General features: G+C 36.4%; 1 protein-coding gene across 3 annotated transcripts in view; it reads left to right on the top strand.

Annotated features, from left to right (window-relative positions):
• DGKI (diacylglycerol kinase iota) overlaps positions 1-20,418 on the top strand; it is a 467,119-nt gene that overhangs the window by 273,833 nt on the left and 172,868 nt on the right. For all 3 annotated transcript variants that reach the window (XM_030932674.1, XM_030932675.1, XM_030932676.1), the window contains exons 17-19: positions 460-522; positions 4,873-4,946; positions 6,383-6,494. In XM_030932674.1, the coding sequence (XP_030788534.1) occupies positions 460-522; positions 4,873-4,946; positions 6,383-6,494 (249 nt within the window). The remainder of the gene's footprint in view (positions 1-459; positions 523-4,872; positions 4,947-6,382; positions 6,495-20,418) is intronic.

The raw sequence follows: 20,418 nt of genomic DNA on the forward strand, positions 1-20,418 counted from the left end.
AATATCAGTACAGTTTAAATTTATGCCACTGGATAGGAGGAGTTTAACTAAAAGGCGTTTGGAAGCTGCATATGTAGTTTATGGAAGTCAAGCCCTGTGACACTCAGAGCAAATAAGGAAAATCTTAGTGGAAAGACTGTATCAGCACTTAATGGACAAGGAAAGTGGTCAGAATAGGTTGTCAAAATAAACCTTCCAATGACCCTCAAATTGTCTACTTTTTCACTCTCATTCTGTGCTCTTAAATTTTATAGTGGAACTATAAATTGTAGTTTGGAAACAAAGAGAAAAATTTCAACTTGACAACTACTGCACTGCTTTACTTTGGATTCTGCAGAAAGAGAACATGTTTAGACTTTTTGCATACTTTGGAACCCTTGGAATCTAGGATATGGAAGCAGGGATTTGGTATAACCATGTAATTACGAATTTCTTCTTCTTTATTTCCCTGTGGTATAGGCAGCTTTTTCTGACTTCCTACAGAGAAGTTCTAGAGATCTGTCCAAACATGTTAAAGTTGTTGTAAGTATTGAATATGTTGATTTATTGCATTCGGATATGACATGAATGCCACAAAAAGTAAACTCCCAAATACTTAGTTTATATATTTAATCACTGGACTACATAGAACTTTGGAGATCATTTTGTGTAGTTCATTCAACCTACACTTATTATGTGTCAGGCACTGTCTTAGTTGCTGGGGATGAAGATAAATGAAAAGACTAGTTTCACTCCTGAAGAAACTCACAGTTCTGTTGTGAAGAAGGTCACATAAGTCACTTCAGAACAATAAAATTGTTATTCAACAATGTGTACAATATGGTTGTGGCACAAAGGGAGAAGTGATAATTCTGGCTATGGTGGGGTCAGGAAGACCTTTATCAAAGAAAAAAAAAATGATGTTAGCTGGGTCTTAAAGCATAAATCAGTTCTCTCCAAACAAGTATCTTTATTCCAGGATAATCTGAGGAGTCTCTGTTTTAGAATGAAGTATTGATTTCATTATTTTGTGGTGACTCACTCTCCCACCTGGTCAAGGTTCCTCACCACTGGATGGATTTTTTTGTGTGTGTGCTGTTTCTTCCTGAGTCTGTATATCAGGTTGTGGAAATATACTGCTTGGGGGCAAGGGAGAGAGAAATTTATCTTTCTCTAGGTGACACATTCAAAAATAGAATAAAATTAGGTATTAAGAAAGATATTAATGTTTCCTTATAGTAACCCAGTTAAAAAAAGGAACGAACATGACTTTGTTGCACATAGTTGTGTAAGTAAATGACAGAATGAGAAAGAGAAAAAAATACATAGACGGAAAAGCAGGGATGAGAATATAACAATGCTTGAATTTATCATGTCATAGGTAAAGAATAAGAATAATTTTGACGGGCTGTGTGCGGTGGCTCACACCTGTAATCCTAGCATTTTGGGAGGCTGAGGCAGCTGGATTGCCTGAGCTCAAGAGTTTGAGACCAGCCTGGGCAAAATGGTGAAACCCCATCTCTACTAAAATACAAAAAATTAGCTGGGCATGGTGGTGTGTGCCTGTAGTCCCAGCTACTCTGGAGGCTGAGGCAGGAGAATCACTTGAACCTGGGAGGCAGAGGTTGCAGTGAGCCAAGACCACACCACTGCACTCCAGCCTGGGCAACAGAGCGACACTCTGTCTAAAAAAAAAAAACAAGAATAATTTTGACAAGAGAGAACAGAACAAGATATATACATGGAAACAGAGAAAAATATATCATCTTAAACTAATGAGACTATGAAGAAATATAAGGATCATGAAAATATAAAAATTAAAATGTGTAATCACCAGTAAAGCATGTATAAGACATGAATCTCTTAAACTAGTTGTAACAAGAGACAAAGGCCTTTACCGCTGCTGTTAACAACCCTTGATATCCCTTTCAGATGTTTCAGTTCTCATACGATAAAAGTAAAAAGCAAGCATCTTTTGGTAGTGGGGACTCTTGAGACTGAAATATGGCCCATTGAACTATGAGGATTATTATTTTGATAAAATCGTGGCTATTAAATTTAAGTAGCAGCCACCTTGTATTAAACTGTTTCTTCAGTTGCCTGCAGCCTAGCCAAAATTAAACCTTACTGCCCTCTCCAGTGTGTTTTACATTTACAGGCACATCCACAATACCTGCCAGCAGACCCAGTGATTGCTGGGCGGTGGCCATATGGAATGGCAGTGTACTGTACAAGTCACCGTATTGATATCAAACTCAGTACACTTCCTAACTGCTAGAGGGTTTTCTCTCTCACATCTCAGTCCCCTTGATGACACATGTCTCATGCATGGGTGACTTTATAGTAGAGTCTAAAAGATGCTTGCAGAGAGGCCAAAATGGCAGCAAATAACTAGGAAAGATGTGAAATCAGCCTATACATGTAATGTTAAAGGTGGAATGTTTATATCAATTATATCTTCTCTTATCAGGAGGAAAAAAAGCGTTATAACTAGGTGTGAACATTTGGGATTTAGCTAGGTCTACCTTTGCGAGGTATATGACTTTGGGGAAATCTTTTAATGATTTTCAGAGGAGTCTGCTTTCTTCATTTGTCAAATAGGTGTAAAAAGACATGTCTTTGAAGCAATGGTTTTTGACCATTGTGCTGTGATATAGAGGGATACAAGGGTACTTTACAATGACATCATTCTATGTTTCCTTGAGTGTGAGATGAAAAAGATGGAAGGTTAGCAAGAGTGATTAGATGTCTACCCAACAACAGACTATCTTTTCTTTGTGAAGGTGAAGTCAGTGTTTCTAATGCAATAGCTAATAATGTCTCATAGAGATACAACATATGTATGTGAATACTGGACTGAGAAAACACAAAACGACAGTAAAAACCTACATATAGCATTATTTATTCCATTTTCCATATTTTCTTCTTGTTATCAATATATGAGCTTGTACAAAGGAACATATTTTGCATGCAAATGTGTCCCTTTGTGTGTATTTGAAATTGGGAAAAAGTTGAAAAATGCTATTCTAAAGGAATAGTACAGTTTATTGCAATAATACATACATACATACATACATATATATATATATATATATATATATATATATATATATATATATATAAACTCTGTAAAGCAGTATATGGTGTTAATCAGACATTTTCATATGATTTGATGCGTTCCCAGAATCACTAACATGTTGCCCAGAAGGAAAAAGTAGAAAGTTAAAAAATGAATTCTGTTCTAAACACAATAATATTTATTATAATCTTTCTGCAATGCAACCATAATGCTTTGTACACTATTAATGTATCACATCCTAGGTTTTAAGTTTTAGTTGCTTACAACATGCAACTTTGACATTTACAGTGTCTACTTTTTTATTCATTGGCATAGTCATTTATAAACTCATTTCAAGTTCTTAAGTAAGTTGGAAGATGTTTGCTTAGTAGAGTACTAGAAAAACACCTTTAATGTCTAGAATTTGATTACTAAGTTATGTTTGAAAATAGTTTGTTTATTTAAAATTCTAAGATTTCTTGGAAACAGTTCTTTGAGAATACTCATGAAAATTAGGCTGTATTGAGATCAACTGGGAAAAAAACGCAGGTGCTGGAGACAACTTGACCGCTAGCAAAATCATTATACTTAGATTGAAGCTGATCCTAAAGAACTCTTTCAAAATTTGCAGGGAGCTAGGGGATGCTTTGCTCCTCTCTCCAAATGAGAAGGTAATGGGGAAATTCTGTGATAAGAGTATGACGAAAGCAAATATGAGAGCAGGCTTTACACCTTTGACATCGGAAAGTCGATAGTTGTGACTAGAGTTATTCTCTTTTGACCTTTGTCACCAGTGGGAAATGAGAAAGGAACAGGAAAGACTTTCCCTTGATTTATCAAAGGATAAAGCACCAGCTGATCACGGAAGCCATGTTCGAGGGTCGTTGAGGCCAAGCTGGGCTGAGACTCTTGATTCCCAGGTCTAAACTCCAGGAAAACAGTGAATCTTAGAAGTCTAAAGTCTGAATGGCCAGGCGCGGTGGCTCACACCTGTAATCCCAGCACTTTGGGAGGCCAAGGTGGGCGGATCACCTGAGGTCAGGAGTTCGAGACCAGCCTGGCTAACACAGTGAAACCCTGTCTCTTTTAAAAAATACAAAAAATTAGCCGGGCGTGGTGGTGGGCACCTGTAATTCCAGCTACTCGGGAGGCTGAGGCAGGAGAGTCGCTTGAACCTGGGAGGCGGAGGTTGCAGTGAGCCAAGATCGCACCATTGCCCTTCAGCCTAGGCAAGTCTGTACAAGATTAAATTTGTAAGAACAAACCACGAATGAAGATCATACTAGTGTATAATAGATACCTTTTCAAAAGTTTGCGGTACATAGATTTTTTAAAAAGTCTTCAAAATATTTGACATTTTCAAAATAAAAATTGTCTCCAAAAACAGGGAAAATAAATCGTTATATTTATGACTTGTTTGAATCAGATAATGATGGTGATGAACACTACTGCTTTAACTTGAGGCTTTTTTCTTTTCATTCTTTTACATATTCATAAATCTTTTAATATTGACACCATCAGTCTAGATAACTAATGATCATCCATTGATAGGAATGATAGTATTTCCTTTGATTGTGAGACCAGAGAAAAAATCATTTAAATCAAATGGAGGTTTTGTTCTTGCCTTAAGTGCAAACAAAACCAAGCTCTGTACCCTGGTCCAGTAAAGCTACATCCAGAATATATTTTTAATCATCGTGACCGGCATTCACTTAAGCAGAGATAGGGCAAGGAGAAAGAGACCATGGTGTGTACTATTGTCAAACTAGTTATCTCTGATAATTTTTTAGACTTGTGACTACTTCAAAACCCCTTTTCTGTTTTGATTGTTTCAGTGTGATGGAACAGATCTCACCCCAAAGATTCAGGAACTGAAGTTCCAGTGTATAGTATTTTTAAATATACCCAGGTAAGCTCTGTTTGTATTGTTTCCTTGGTTTGACATGAACTCTGACTTGAGGTTATCTGTTTTCATAACAGAAAAGTTTCAGATGTAAACAATGAAGATCAGTTATCTAAATGGATAATTAAACATTTCTAGGTCTGATAATTCATTCTCTGATTTGGTTTATTCAGTGTTCTTTGTGGTTGGTGGTTTTGTGCATCATGTGGCATGCATTGTCTGTACTTACCCATCTTTAAGAAACCCAGGCACCCCTCTTGACTGGAACATCTTAATATATTTCTAAATTGCTGTTCTTCCCCTTCTCTCCCCCTCTAAGAATGAGAGAATTGAAATACTTTTTTATTTTTTGTTCTCAGTTTCCTAAAAACTGTTAAACCATCCAGTCTGATTCGAGTGTGGAATTCATTCAAAATTGTTGCCAGATGATTGCTTTGAAAAATAGGATCAGTTAGAATATTTTTTTCTAGCCAGGATGTCAACTCTCCTTGGTGCTATTAATGCACCTCAGGAGAAGGGATATTTAAGATAACTAGACTCAATAAACATATTATCTCAGTGGCATAAATTGTGTTCTAGGCCCTGAAGCCAAGATTTTGGAAGGGATGGATCTGTAACCATTTATTTGCCTGCCAAACAATTCAGACACAAAATCTGCAAATACGTTGTATTTAGACTGAATTTAATTGAAATGAGAGTTGTATGTAAATCTGTGGCTAGGAAAAGACATCATAGTCTCCTGATTATTCCTGGCAGTGCTCAATGTAGTCAGTTACAATTTTATTCCAGAAATATTTGCAGCTTAATTGAAGTGGAAGGCCTTGATTCTCAGAAAGCATTATTTATTACTTTCTTTATTATTCTTTCCCTTGTCCTTCCTCTTTTCTCTCTTTTCTTGCTTCTCCCTCTTTCCCATCTGTATTCTCCTTCCTCTATTTCTTCAATTTCTTTTGTTTCCCCTTCTCTTTCTAATCTCTTATCTGTATTTCATCTCTTCTTCACTGTCTTCCATAGTTACCTTTCCCTTCTCCTGTGAGTACCTCTTATTTTGCTTATATATTAATGGCAAATGCTTCCCACTTCATTTCCCTGTCTCTTTTCTACTGGCATCTTTAGGACCAAATTCTGAAACCACCTATAGACAATTCATGATATATCATAGAAAACAGACATATAAGAATCATAGTGAGAAATATAAATAATGAATGAAGAGAAGGTTGGATACCAGGATACTTTTGTTGCAAAATTATGGCCCATTTTCACAGCTTGGTATTTTGTAGATGATAAGAAGTGCATTTTCTTTTCTATTGGAAGGTGTGTACCAAGAATGGAAAACTGTTTTTATGTTTAATAAACATTGGGTGTAACTACAAACTACCACCTCCTGATAGTCATGAGAAGGATGGGACGTATTTACTTCTGTCTTTCATCTTCTCTTGCAGATATTGTGCTGGCACAATGCCCTGGGGAAACCCAGGAGATCACCACGATTTCGAACCTCAACGTCATGATGATGGTTATATTGAAGTCATTGGATTTACCATGGCCTCTTTGGTGAGCAAAACAACTATTTTATTAAAATGAGATGTATTTTAGTCTCAGAGTTTATTCAATTCACAGGACTTTAGTTAACTTTTTCTCCTGCTTTATCAAGTTATAAATTTTATGAATTATAGAGTTGCTTAGGAAAAACAAGAAAAAAATCATCATTTCTGTCACTAAGGAAACTGATGCATATTTGTTTGAACCTCAAGAATAAATGAGTATCACTTCTTATTTTTCCTGAATAATTTTCTACCAGAATGAAAACTTTTTATGCTAATTAAAAACATTACACCAGGCTGGGTGTGGTGGCTCATGCCTGTAATCCCAGCACTTAGGGAGGCCGAGGTGGGTGGATCAACTGAGGTCAAGAATTCCAGACAAGCCTGACCAACATGATGAAACCTGCCTCTACTAAAAAACAAAAATTAGCTGAGTGTGATGTGCTGCCTGCAATTCCAGCTACTTGGGAGGCTGATGCAGGAGAATTGCTTGAACCCAGGAGGCAAAGGTTGCAGTGAGCTGAAATTGTGCCATTGCACTCCAGCCTGGGTGGCGAGTGAAACTCCATCTGAAAAAGAAAAAAAAAAAGAAAAAAGAAAATTACATCATAGAAACATCCCAGCATTGGCACAGAAGCCATAGCATTTTATACTTTTTTGATTAACTGAGGACTTTTGTGTTTAGGTAAAAAAGAAACGGTAGCAACTTGTGGCTATCCATCTTACTTATGAATGAAATGAGCATCTCCATTATCACAAACTATCTGAATATACAAAGACATCATTATTGTGATACTAGTGAATACCCAGTTGCCACAATATTGAGATCACCTTGTATTTTAATTTTGTTTGCTTGCATTAAGGAAGGAAATTTATAGTGTAAGTATATTTTCAAGCAGGTTTTAGTCATGCATTCCTGCTTATTATTAAATGATGTGGGGACCAGTTAAAATTATGCTTATCATTTCTTCTTGTGTAAATCGGGCCATACTGAGTTGGTAATGCAAATGAAAACAAAACTTCTGCTTGTCACCTTTGGTTGGCACATGATTTATGCTGTACCTTATGCATGAAAGAAAGAAGGCTGCATTTCTTATTCTAAACAAATCAAAGCAGTCATCTTTTTTACTCATCCTATGAATTCCAAATACTCTGCCTTAACCACCTTGAATTAGTGAAGTTTAACAGAAAAATCTATTGTGCTTATGGCAAGAATTTTCATCACCTGATTTTGTGATGGCCCTTGTTAACTCATTTCTAGAATAAAATAGTTGTCATGGTAGAAAAGATTGGACTGGGGTTGACTTACTTTCCAACGTTGTAACACACGTATAGCTCCTTTTCTCCAGGGCTTTTTATGTTTATTGCAAGTGAAGATACAAGCCAAGAGCAAATAGGATTAAGTTCAGGAAGGATATATGCAGGAAAGAATTCTTGGAGATGACAAAATCATGCCCATATATGATGGAAAAAACTCTCTAAGCTGTCCATTCGTGGTTTACTTGTTCTTTTTTCACTGATCCAGTGAACATTTATTGAGTGGTTATCATATGCTAGAGCCACCTAGTTCTGACTGTGTGGTAGAAGGCTCTCAGGGATTGTCTGCGAGGTGACGATCCCTTACCTAGGCCTGGAAGGCCAAGGGGAATGTTCAGTATTTTCCAATTGACCTTAGGATCAAAATCTCTGTCCTTACTTGACCTGTAAAGTCGAGGTTCTGTCTGGTTCTTTAGCCTTCCCTGCCCTCATCTTTGCTTTCTAGCTCAAGCAGCTGACAAGTGAAGCACAGCATCAACCCTCCCTTGTTTCTTTCGTACCACCAAGCCATTGCACATGTGCACTCTCTCTGAAATCTACTTCAACTGTTTCTTTTGTGTTTTCTCAGACTATATCTGTGTCTTGCTCTTTTTGTAGTCTTTTCTGGTTTGGGTGTTTTTTTTTTCCCTAACAATTATATAATTAGTATAATTTTTATTATACTAATTCGTATATTTAGTATAATAATTAGAATATTACACTAATTATACAGGAGCAATACCAAAACTGGGTAATTAGTGGAGAGTTAAATGGAGGGCTCTTTCACAAATAGTGCACTAGGTTTATAAGAAACCAATTCTTGAGCTGAAGATGAAAAGGAAAAGAAACAATCACCAGTACCAGAAAGAGAACTACCTGGAAAGGGTTACCTGATAGGAGTGATATTTGCAGAGAGGAAGCAACCAACCTGTGCTTACCTGGCAGGGAGCAAGCTGGGGACATAAGTACAGCGACTTCCCTCTGCACCTTGACCTCTAGATCTTCTGCTGGTGGGTCTTTATGGAGAAGTCGAATCGGAAACCAGAAGACATGGGAGCCACTGATGCAGTCCAAATAGGTCAGCCTCACAGAGCAGAAAAGAGGGCAGGAAAGGCTGGAGAGGCAGCCGGGGCAGCAAATGGTGGATATCCATCACTTCATTGTGGGTGGCCAGTCCACAACAGGTAGCCTGCGGCATGCAGTTGGCAATGCGTGATGTGACTGACTGAATTTTACCAGGAGAAGAAGAATGGAACTTGACATTCTGGAAAAAGGAACATTTACAAAAGCAGGAGGAATTTTAGTGCTTTGTGGCAACTATAAGTAGTTTCATGTGGTTTAAATGTAGGTGAAAAGAGAGAGTGATCGCAGGTGTTCCTAAAGGCATGGGTAAGGGCCAGATCATAGAGTGCATCACAGCACTGATCTAGGAGCATCTACTTCATTCAGCATTCTTGAGGAGTTAGCAACATTTTTTAAAAAATAAATATTCATATGGGAAGGTTTCAGAGTAAAAATAGACAAAATAATACAACATACTCCCAAGTGTCATTACTCAGCTTTTATAATTTTCAATTCATGGACAATCTTGTATTTGTCCCACCTAAAACCTCTTCCGTTATATTATTCTGGAGCAAATCCTAGACATTACGTGTATATAATATATGTCATATATACCTCTTATGCATAGCATATACATCATTTTATCCATCAATAATTCAAAATGGTCTTTTAAAAGATACTTTCTTTTGGCCGGGCGCGGTGGCTCAAGCCTGTAATCCCAGCACTTTGGGAGGCCGAGACGGGTGGATCACGAGGTCAGGAGATCGAGACCATCCTGGCTAACACTGTGAAACCTCGTCTCTACTAAAAAATACAAAAAACTAGCCAGGCGAGGTGGCGGGCGCCTGTAGTCCCAGCTACGGGAGGCTGAGGCAGGAGAATGGCGTAAACCCGGGAGGCGGAGCTTGCAGTGAGCTGAGATCCGGCCACTGCACTCCAGCCCGGGCGACAGAGCGAGACTCCGTCTCAAGAAAAAAAAAAAAAAAAAAAAAAAAAAAAAGATACTTTCTTTTATAAACACAAGCACAATGACATTATATTATTTTAAAAAATGAAACTAATGCTGCCTGAATATCAGTAAATATTTACTCAGAGCTTGAATTTTCAGTTGTCTCACAAATGCCACTTATTTTCTTATGCAGTTTCTTTGAGTCAGAATCCAAATAAAATTTACACATTGTGGTTGGTTGATATGACTTTAAACTCTCTGTAGTTTCCCCTCCAACTCTTCCCCATTTATTTATGGAAGAAACTGGTCATTTGTCCTGTCAAGTTTCTGAGTCTGAATTTTGCTTATAGGATCCCTGAGCCATTTATTAAAATGTGCTTCTTTCTTTTTTTCTCTACTTAATAGTTGGATCTGCATACACTACATATATTTTCCCCCAAATCTACTTTGTAAGCAGTGTTTTCTTTTTCTAAAAAGAATATGTAATGTTCGGCTTTCTATCTCCTTTTTTAATGTTGACTGATATTGATGGTCAATGTCTGGATCTAGCAATCATTAAGGGTTGCAAAATAGTGATATTCTAATTCTTTCTTTATTTATTGAGATGGAGTTTTGCTCTTGTTGCCCAGGCTGGAGTGCAATGGTGCAATCTTGGCTCACTGTAACCTCTGGCTTCCAGGTTCAAGCGATTTTCCTGCCTCAGCCTCCGAAGTAGCTGGGATTACAGGCACCTGCCACCACCACATCCGGCTAATTTTGTATTTTTGTTAGAGATGGGGTTTCACCATATTGGTCAGACTGGTCTCAAACTCCTGACCTCAAGTAATCCACCTGCCTCGGCCTCCCAAAATGCTTGGATTACAGGCATGAGCCACCATGCCCGGCCTGATATTCTAATTCTATCCTTCTTCATTTACTACTTGAAATATTTCTATGAAGAGAAATTTCACTTCACTTACTATTCGATTACTTAGTCATACAGTTTGTGTAGGAAAGGCTCAATAAGTGATTCTTTTTCTTTCCTTATACATTTTCAAAATACTGAGTTAGTTCACTAGCATCCTCTAATGATGACTCTGGTTTTCAATGGCCTTCAGTTTTTGAACAATAATCCCATCAAAGACTGGGATTTAGCTTCCCCTAGTATTTGGTTGGGCTTGTGACTACTTGGATGAGTTGAATACAGTGAAGTAACACTGTGTACCTTCCTGGTCTGGGTCATAAAAGGTCCTCTCAGCATATGGAAAGTTTGAGTGCTAGTGATGATGTCTAATTAATAGGATTTTTTAAAAATTCAAGGTAATACTTAGTTCAACTGTCTCTCTGCTTTCATTCCTTTAGTATCAATCATACTCATTTATTGAACACTCACTGAATCTACAAATTCTGCATCCCTAAGTGGGATGCTGCTAGGTAAAACTGTTAAGAAGTGAACCAAAAGAAAAGCCCTGTCCTCAGGGTGTTCATAGCTTGGTGTTATCAGGGGGACAAAGGAGTAAACAAGCCATCATAATCTGAGGCAGTAAATTCTAGGAGAAAGACTGGGGTGAGAGTGGAAAGAATTGAAATCAGAACAGTGTTTGTAAAATGGGGATGTCAGCAATAGTTTCTTAGAGTAGGAAGGAGTCCCTGGGAGTGGAATTGCCAAGTGAACGTGACCATCAGGGAATTAGCTTAAGAGACCACCGTATCCTAGGAGAGGGTTCCAGTAGCGGCTCCGAGTAATGACACAGAGTCAATGAAGCCGTGGATGTGGAGAAAGGGCAGAGATAGAGTTCTTTAAACTGTCAGTGGGGAGGCTAAAAGAGATGGAGTAAAACAGGGTCAGACTTGTGCTTTAGAAAGATTATGTGGGTCAAGCGCGGTGGCTCACACCTGTAATCCCAGCACTTTGGGAGGCCGAGGTGGGCGGATCACGAGGTCAGGAGATCGAGACCATCCTGGTTAACATGGTGAAACCCCATCTCTACTAAAAAATACAAAAAATTAGCTGGGCGTGGTGGCAGGCACCTGTAGTCCCAGCTACTCAGGAGGCTGAGGCAGGAGAATGGCATGAACCCGCCAAGTGGAGCTTGCAGTGAGCTGAGATCGTGCCACTGCACTCTAGCCTAGGTGACAGAGTGAGACTGTCTCAAAAAAAAAAAAAACAAGATTATGTGGATGACATTGTAGAAGACAACCAGAATTTACAACTGGAGGCAGGTAGACAAGTCAGAATGCTGTCCTGTGAGTCCAGGTACAAAAATGAGAAGGCCTGGCCAGGTATGGTGGCTCCTGCCTGTAATCCCAGCACTTTGGGAGGCTGAGGTGGGCAGATCACCTGAGGTCAGGAGTTTGAGACCAGCCTGGCCAACATGGTGAAACCCCATCTCTACTAAAAATACAAAAAATGAGCCAGGCATGGTGGTGGTCACTTATAATCCCAGATATTTGGGAGGCTGAGGCAGGAGAATCACTTGAACCCAGGATGCAGGAGGTTGCAGTGAGCCAAGATCATGCCATTGAACCCTAGTCTGGGCAACAAGAGCGAAACTCCGTCTCGAAAAAAAAAAAAAAAAAAAAAAAAAAAAAAAAAAGAGAGAGAGAGAAGGCCTGCAAGCCTGAAGTAAGAAAGTGGCAGTGAAGACAGGGAGGGTGGTGAGTTCAAGAGAGTTGTTTGGACCTAGTGATGTATTGTGAAGGGTACAAAGGGAAGAGTATACCCAAATTCCAGGAGGCTATCTTAGATAGCTAGGTAAAGGATAAATGCATTAAATGAGATAGAAAACATAAAAGAGAGAATATCTCAAAAGAAATACACTGTGTTTTACCTATTTTAAATTCAAAATCTCTATAAGACATTTAAGGAAATATAGAAATGGGCAATTTGAAATATATGTCTAGAGTTTAGAAGATCTTTTCAGGTTGGAGAGATTGTTTTGGAGAGGGAGGGGTTCTGCCAGATCCTTTTTATTATTCTTCTGTCATTTGTAGGAAAAAGAGAAATAATCGCAGATGGGAGTTGGCAAAAAAGGAAATGGAATACTAAAATTAGGTCAATTATTTTTTTCTCTTTACATCATGTGAATAAGGTAATCCATATACATCATCAACTAGCATCAAATGCATGATTGAATCTCAGATTCCAGTGACTCTAATTGCTTCCAAGAAAGAGAATCCTATCTAAGAAAAGCAGAATTGAATGGAGTTTAAACCGTATGGTTTTGAACATTCTATGCCCTCTAAATGTATACTGGCATATATTTCTCTATTTTCAGACACATTTTATCTTACTACTTGCTACTCATATAGCAGTACAGCATTGTAATTTTTTTCATTCAGGATGAAGTGATCTAATTTGCAGTCTTCAATTTCACATTTCTTGAACTAGTGTATTGATTGTATTTCTAAGAAGGTAATTTATTTGAAAACTCAAACATTTGTTTAAGATGATTATGTGAACAGACAAATGTAGTTATTTGGGTATATGTGTATATATTTTTGCATATTTAATATAGCTGCTATGTAACTAAAAACATAACCAGCAGGTTAAGCTTTTTAGAAACAAACTATTTTTATTAGAAATTGATGTGTGTAGTAATTAAAGGCTATAAACTTTAAAAATCATGGAATACACTTATAAATATATTTGTATATTGCTTATGATTTAAGTAAAATCCAAAAAATTGAAAATTCAGAGTGGCACTTTAATAAGAGAGCTTTGAAATAGAATTACTGGAATGGGAAAAAAAGGCTGTTTCTTTTAGACTCTTTATCTTGTAATTGCAAATTTCAAAGTAGAAGTCTTCAATTCATTTTACTGGTTGAAATACATTCCTACTAATTAAGATGATTCTTCTTTGGGTGCTGGGTAACCTGATTACCTTTTTGGATTTTACACAAACCATAATCAGACATTGTAATTTGTATTTATTTCTGCCACAATTTTCTGCCATTATTGTTTCTAAGGTCCTTTCATGTTGAGTTTGCTTCTAAGTAATTTAAACTTCTCAAGACAGTTCAAAGCATTATTCAGTTAGAGGAATTGGGAACCTAATTTGCCATTCAGCATGAAATCCAAAGATTTCAGTCTCGTAAACTTTAAAGAAGGCATGTCCAGCTTTCTTTTTGTTAATTGAAATTAAACTGTATAAGTTTCTTTATAGTTATGAATTAGGAAAGCAAGAGGTTATTCAGTGAGCAAAAAGTACGTGGAGAAATTTTCAGAGTTGAAGTTTTACACTTACTATATATCTTTGTTTTAAGAAAAAAGGTAATATTAAATGTTTGCTTATTTCGATAATATACATAAGAACTAAAGTAAAATATCAGTTACAATTTTATGACTCATAAATAACTATATTTGATGTTTCTAATTGCTTTATTTTTACATTTTTAAAAATACATGAAACCATATTATAAGGAAAACCCATACTAAAAATGGCTACCTACTTTTATTGTATAAATATATCGTAATTTATGTAATAATTATTTTATGCAAAGTTTCCTTTATGAAGCTTTTAGGTTTCTGATGTTTTATATTACAGATAATCCTGTAATTAACATAATTGTTTGTAAACCTCTCTTCACATTTCACATTATTTTCTTAGGCCAAATCCTAAAGAAATTACAATGACATAAGCATTTTGAAGCCTCTTAATAAAAATTATAGAATTATTTTTTAGAAATTTCATACTGTTTACTTGCCCAAGAGAGTCATATAGAGTTCCTGGATGAGGGCCGGGCGCGGTGGCTCAAGCCTGTAATCCCAGCACTTTGGGAGGCCGAGACGGGCGGATCACGAGGTCAGGAGATCGAGACCATCCTGGCTAACATGGTGAAACCCCGTCTCTACTAAAAATACAAAAAACTAGCCGGCGAGATGGCGGGCGCCTGTAGTCCCAGCTACTCGGGAGGCTGAGGCAGGAGAATGGCGTGAACCCGGGAGGCGGAGCTTGCAGTGAGCTGAGATCTGGCCACTGCACTCCAGCCCGGGCGACAGAGCGAGACTCCGTCTCAAAAAAAAAAAAAAAAAAAAGAGTTCCTGGATGAGAAGTGATTTACTATACAGAGTTCCTGCGGCCAGCCATGACTGTGGCGGTGGGGGTGGTGGGAGCCCCGCAAGGCGTCGGGGGTAGCTGAAGGCCAACCAGCTGCATTCCAGGTGGCACGAGGGAGGGCCCTTGTGCTCAGAGAAGTGATTTAAATACCCAACAGATGTTTAAAATGTGTTAATGGATAGAGACATAAATTATGTTTAAATATTATACTTGATGGAACAGGGACGAAAATAAACTTCCATCCCTGGAAGGAAATCAAGGAATTATGTATGTTTTATGCAGATAAAATTCTGGAACAGACAATTTTGTCCTTACAAACAACATTCGAGAGTAAAGATAAGTTTATTTTTATTGTTACCATTTTGTCTTTTTTTAAAGGAAGTTAAATGTGTGGGGTTTTTTTTTTTTTTTTTTTTTTTTGCATATTTTAATGGGCTGTTTATCTTTTATTGTTGAAAAAGAAGAGATATATTCTGGATACAAGTCTTCTGACAGATTTATTTATTAAAAATATATTCTTTTTGTTTATACTTTTCCTTTTTGTGTTTTTAGTGTTTGTTTTGATGAGCATAAGTTTTAAACATCCAGTTTTATGAAAAAGGCTTAATTTGTTTTAGAGCTTTTTGTGTGCTTCCTAAGAAATCTTTGATTACTCCCAGAAAGACTGGGAGGCCATTCTCCTATGTTTTCTTCTTGAAGATTTATAAGTTTGGCTTTTATATGTAAGTTTATGATTCAGCTCAAATTAATTTTTGTGTATTGTGTAAGATGTATACTCATTCATAAAAATGCATTTATTCAGTTTTTTTCCAGCACTATTTGTTGAATCAACTTTCCTTTTTTGTAACATTGCTTTGGTGCTTTTGCTTGGTGCCTAGGTTCTATTCTGTTCCATTGATTTGTTTATCCTCATTGCCAATACTACACTGTCTTAATTAGCTGTATGGTAACCCTTCAATCTGGTAATATGAATCACTTTGTTGTTCTAACAGTGCTTTCCTTATTCTAGGTCTTTTGGCATTTGCTTAGAATCTGTTATAATCTGCAAAAAATTAGGATTTTAATGGAATTACATTTAAGTTTTAGATAATTTTGGGAGGAATTGGAATATTAACAATATGAATGTTCCAATCCATGAACATGGTATATTTCTCCATTTATTTGGGTATTTAATATCCATCAACAATGTTTTATAGCTTTGGTGCAATTTTCAGTTTTTTGCACACCTATTGTTAAATTTCTAATTATTTCTAAGTATTTTTTAATGCTATTTTAAATAGTAATTTAAATTTTACATTTAATTATTATTGCTAGTATATAGAAATGACTATATGTGTGTCTATATATACATACATATTTGTTTATTGACCTTGTCTCATAACTTTGCTAAATTCACTTATTAGATCCAGTAGTTTGGTTTTTTTTTTTTTTACTAGATTCCTTAGGTTTTTCTGATACACAATTATATTGTTTGAAATAGAGTTTTACTGTTGCCTTACATGCCTTGCCTTTTTTATTTTTTATTTAAAAAATTTTCATGCCACCCTAGAAAATTCTTTAAAATTTCTTTTACTTGGATGTTCACTAAGATGTTGAATAAAAATGGTAAGAATGCACATGTTTGTATTTTTCCTGATTGCATGGGAAAACATTCCATATTTTTCATAAATATGCTTAATTGTAGTATTTTTATTAGTGTCCTTTATATGATTAAGGAATTTCTACTTAATTCCTACTTTCCTGAGAACTTTTGATCACAAATGAGGGGTGTATTTTATCAAAGGTTTTTTGTATCTGTGAAATTGACATGCAATTTTCCCCTTTATTTTGTTTATATCACTAATTTCATTAATTTTTAAAAATCTTATACTAATCTTGCATTTCTGGGATAAGCCCCTCTTAGTCTTGATTTCTTATCATTGTTAAATTGCTAGATACAGTTTACTGATATTTTGTTAAGCATTTTTGTGACTATGATTATGAGGGAGAGCGATAAATAAATTTCTTTTCTTGCACATCTTGATTGGGTTTTGATATAAAGGTTCTACTGGCCTTGGAATCTGAGACAGGAAATGACATTCTCTTCTATTTTCTGAAAGAATTTGTGAAGACTGGTACTATTTTCTTTTTCATTATATATTTCATAGAATTTCCTAATATACTCTGGCTTTGAGATTTCTTTAAGGCAAGTAGAGATATAGAATTATTCATATTTTCAATTTCTTCTTGAGTCAACTTTATTAAATATTTCATGAAACTTGTTCATTATTTTGTCTAAATTGTTGAGTTTATGTTTACAATGCTATCAACATTTTACTGTCTGTAGGATCCTGCCTCCATTCTGGATACAAGTAATATATCAATTTACTTATCTTTTCCTCATAATCCTTTTTCTCTTTCTTACCTTGTGCTCTTTTTTATTCTTTGATATGGAGTTTTGCTCTTGTTGCCCAGACTGGAGTGCAGTTCCATGATCTTGGCTCACTGCAACCTCTGTCTCCTAGGTTCAAGTGATTCTCCTGCCTCAACTTCCTGAATAGCTGGGATTATACGTGCCTGCCACAAGGGCCAGCTAATTTTTGTATTTTTAGTAGAGATGAGGTTTCACCATGTTGGCCAGGCTGGTCTCGAACTCCTGACCTCAGGTAATCTGCCCACTTCGTCCTCCCAAAGTGTTGGGATTACAGGCGTGAGCCACTGTGCCCAGCATTACCTTATACTCTTATTTCCATATATCTTTTACATTCCATGTGAGCCCCACAAATCAACATTAATATATTTGCTTTGAACAATTGTTACTTTTAAAGAAATTGAGAGATGAAAGACAAATAGGAAGTTCTTTGTTACCCACGTGTTTCCCTTTCCAGTGTTATTCATTCCTTCCTGTTGATCCACGTTGATCCAAGTTTCCATCGGGCATCATTTTGCTTTAATTTCAATGATTTCCTCTAACATTTCTTACAGTGAAGTTCTGTTGGCAACAAATACTTTTAAATTTTATTTTTCTGAAAATGTCTTTATTTTATCCTCATTCTTTGAATTATGTTTTTGTAGATATAGAATTCTGAATTCTGGACTGACAGGTTTGTTTTTGTCTGTCTTGCTTTAGCTCTTTAAATAGTTGTTTGTTTTCTTCTGGCCTCCATATTTTATAATGAAAAGTCAGCTGTCATTTGTATCATTAGTCCTTTGTATATAGTGTGTCTTTTTTCCCCTGTTCTTGAGACTTTCTATTTGTTGTTTTTTAAAAATCGAATTTTTAATTTATAAGTAATAATTGTACATATTCATGGAATACATAATGATGCTTCAATACATATAATGTACAGTGATCCAATCAGGATAATTAGCATATCGATCATCTCAAACATTTGTCATTTCTTTGTGTTGGGAACATTTAACATCCTCCTTCTAGTGTTTTGAAACTAGATGTTACTGTCAACTATAGTCATCCTACAGTGGTATAGAACACTAAAATTTATTTCCTCTATCTTGTTTTAATTTTGTATCCTTTAACAAGTTTCGTCCTATCCCTCCCTTTCCTTCACCCTTTCTAGCCTCTAGTATCCTCAGTTCTACTTTTTACTTATATGAGATCAACTTTTTCTAGCTTCCACAAGTTAATGAGAATGTGTGGTGGTTAACGTGCTCTTCCTATCTTGTATTATTTAACATAATGTTCTCCAGTTTCATCCATGCTGCCACAGGCTTTCATTCTTTTTAATGGCTGAATAATATTCCATTGTGTATACATGCTACATTTTTTAAATTTTTTGTTGTTGGACACCTAGGCAGATTCCATATCTTGGCTATTGGAGCAGTGCTGCAATAAACATGGGGGTACAGATGTCTCTTCAATATACTGGTTTCCTTTCTATTGGATAAATGCCCAGTATTGCAGTTGCTGGATCATATGATACTTCTATTTGTTGTTTTTTGAGGAACCTCCATATTGCTATCCATGGTGATTGTACTAGTTTCTCTTTAGTTTTAAACCTCTTTGTAGCTATATTACTTTCTTATTGCTGCTGACAACAAATGACTACAACAGTGGCTTAAGACAACACATATTTATTATTTTAAATTCGTGGAGATCAGAAGTCTAACATGGGTTTGTAGGGCTGCGTTCCCTCTGGAGATTCTATGGAAGAATTAGTTTCCTTGTCTTTTTCAGGTACTGGAGGCTGCCCACATTCTTTGGCTTACAGTCCTGTGTCACTCCAGCATCTGTTTCTATTCTTGCATTGTCCTCTCTGACTTTCATTCTCTAGCCCCTAATTTTTCTTTATAAGGACCATTGAGACTGCATTGGGTCCACTAAGACAATCCAGAATAATTCTCCTATCTCCACAACCTTAGTTTACTTACACCTGAAAAGGCCCTTTTGCTCCATGAGGTTTGTGTGGTTCCTGGGGGTTAGAACATGGGCATCTTTTTTGGTGGTTATAGTGGTGAGCACTGTTCTGCCCACCACAGTGGTTTTCTTTGCATTTATCCTGTTTTAGGTTCACTGGTCTCCTTGGACCTAAAGGTTTATTTGTTTTCCCCAACAAACTAGGAATATTTTTATTTATGTATTTTCTGCTCCATTTTCCCTTTCTCTCCTTCTGGGATTTTATGAAATGTATTTTAGATTGCTTGTTATTGTCTCACAGGTCATGAAATAAAATAAAACGTTTCTGTCTCTGTTTTTCAGATCTGGTAATTTCTATTCGTCTACTTTTATCTTCACTGGCCTCTTTTTTCCTGCAGCTTTCAATTTGCTCTTAAGTTCACCCAGCAATAATTTTGTTTTTTCCCCTTTATTATGGATGATGTTTTCTTGCTTTTTTGCTTGTCTTGTCCTAGTGGATGATACATCGTATGTGGGTCTGGACTGTGTTTCGTTGTGACTTAGTATGTACTGTCTTAGCATTACATTCCACTTAGTTCTCCACTTCCTGCTCCACAAGACAAAAAAATCAGTCTTATATAAGGGACGAACACTACTGGACCACTATTAAAAGACGGATAGGGTATATTTCTTTTGTTCCAGAATTCTCCAAATCTATTTTATTCCATTGCTCCAGTACATTTTGTTGATTCTGTCACTATATTGTCAGGATATTGCAGATTTTAGAGGAATGATTGTCTGTATAACTACCTTTAAAGCATACAAATGATTTTTTCCCCAAACCTCATCATGAATATGAGTCTACATCTCACTAACAGTTGTAAAACTGGACAGGTCCACAAAAGTGGCTTCTTTTTTCCCTGCTTCTCATGAACTCACTTTGGTAGTGACTAGAATCTACTTTCATTAAACAAAAATGAAAAAAACACATGTATATAAGTAATCCCAATGAGAGTGTTGAGATTTTTGCAAGACTTTTTCATAGAAAAATTTTTGACTTATGGTAAGTATGCAATAATTGCTACTATTTTTTAAATTTGCAGAAGGGAGGTTTTTCAAATGCAGTGCTTTCCTTTTTACTCTCCAGCACTTTAGAGTGGCTGGACAATACTACATCACTTACATAGTCATGAAAGAAACAGGGCTGTCGATGGGAGGAGGTGGAATTTGAGAACATGAAATTATAGAATTGTAG

The sequence above is a fragment of the Rhinopithecus roxellana genome, chromosome 6 (assembly GCF_007565055.1).
Source record: "Rhinopithecus roxellana isolate Shanxi Qingling chromosome 6, ASM756505v1, whole genome shotgun sequence".
In the NCBI taxonomy this organism is placed as follows: Eukaryota; Metazoa; Chordata; class Mammalia; order Primates; family Cercopithecidae; genus Rhinopithecus; species Rhinopithecus roxellana.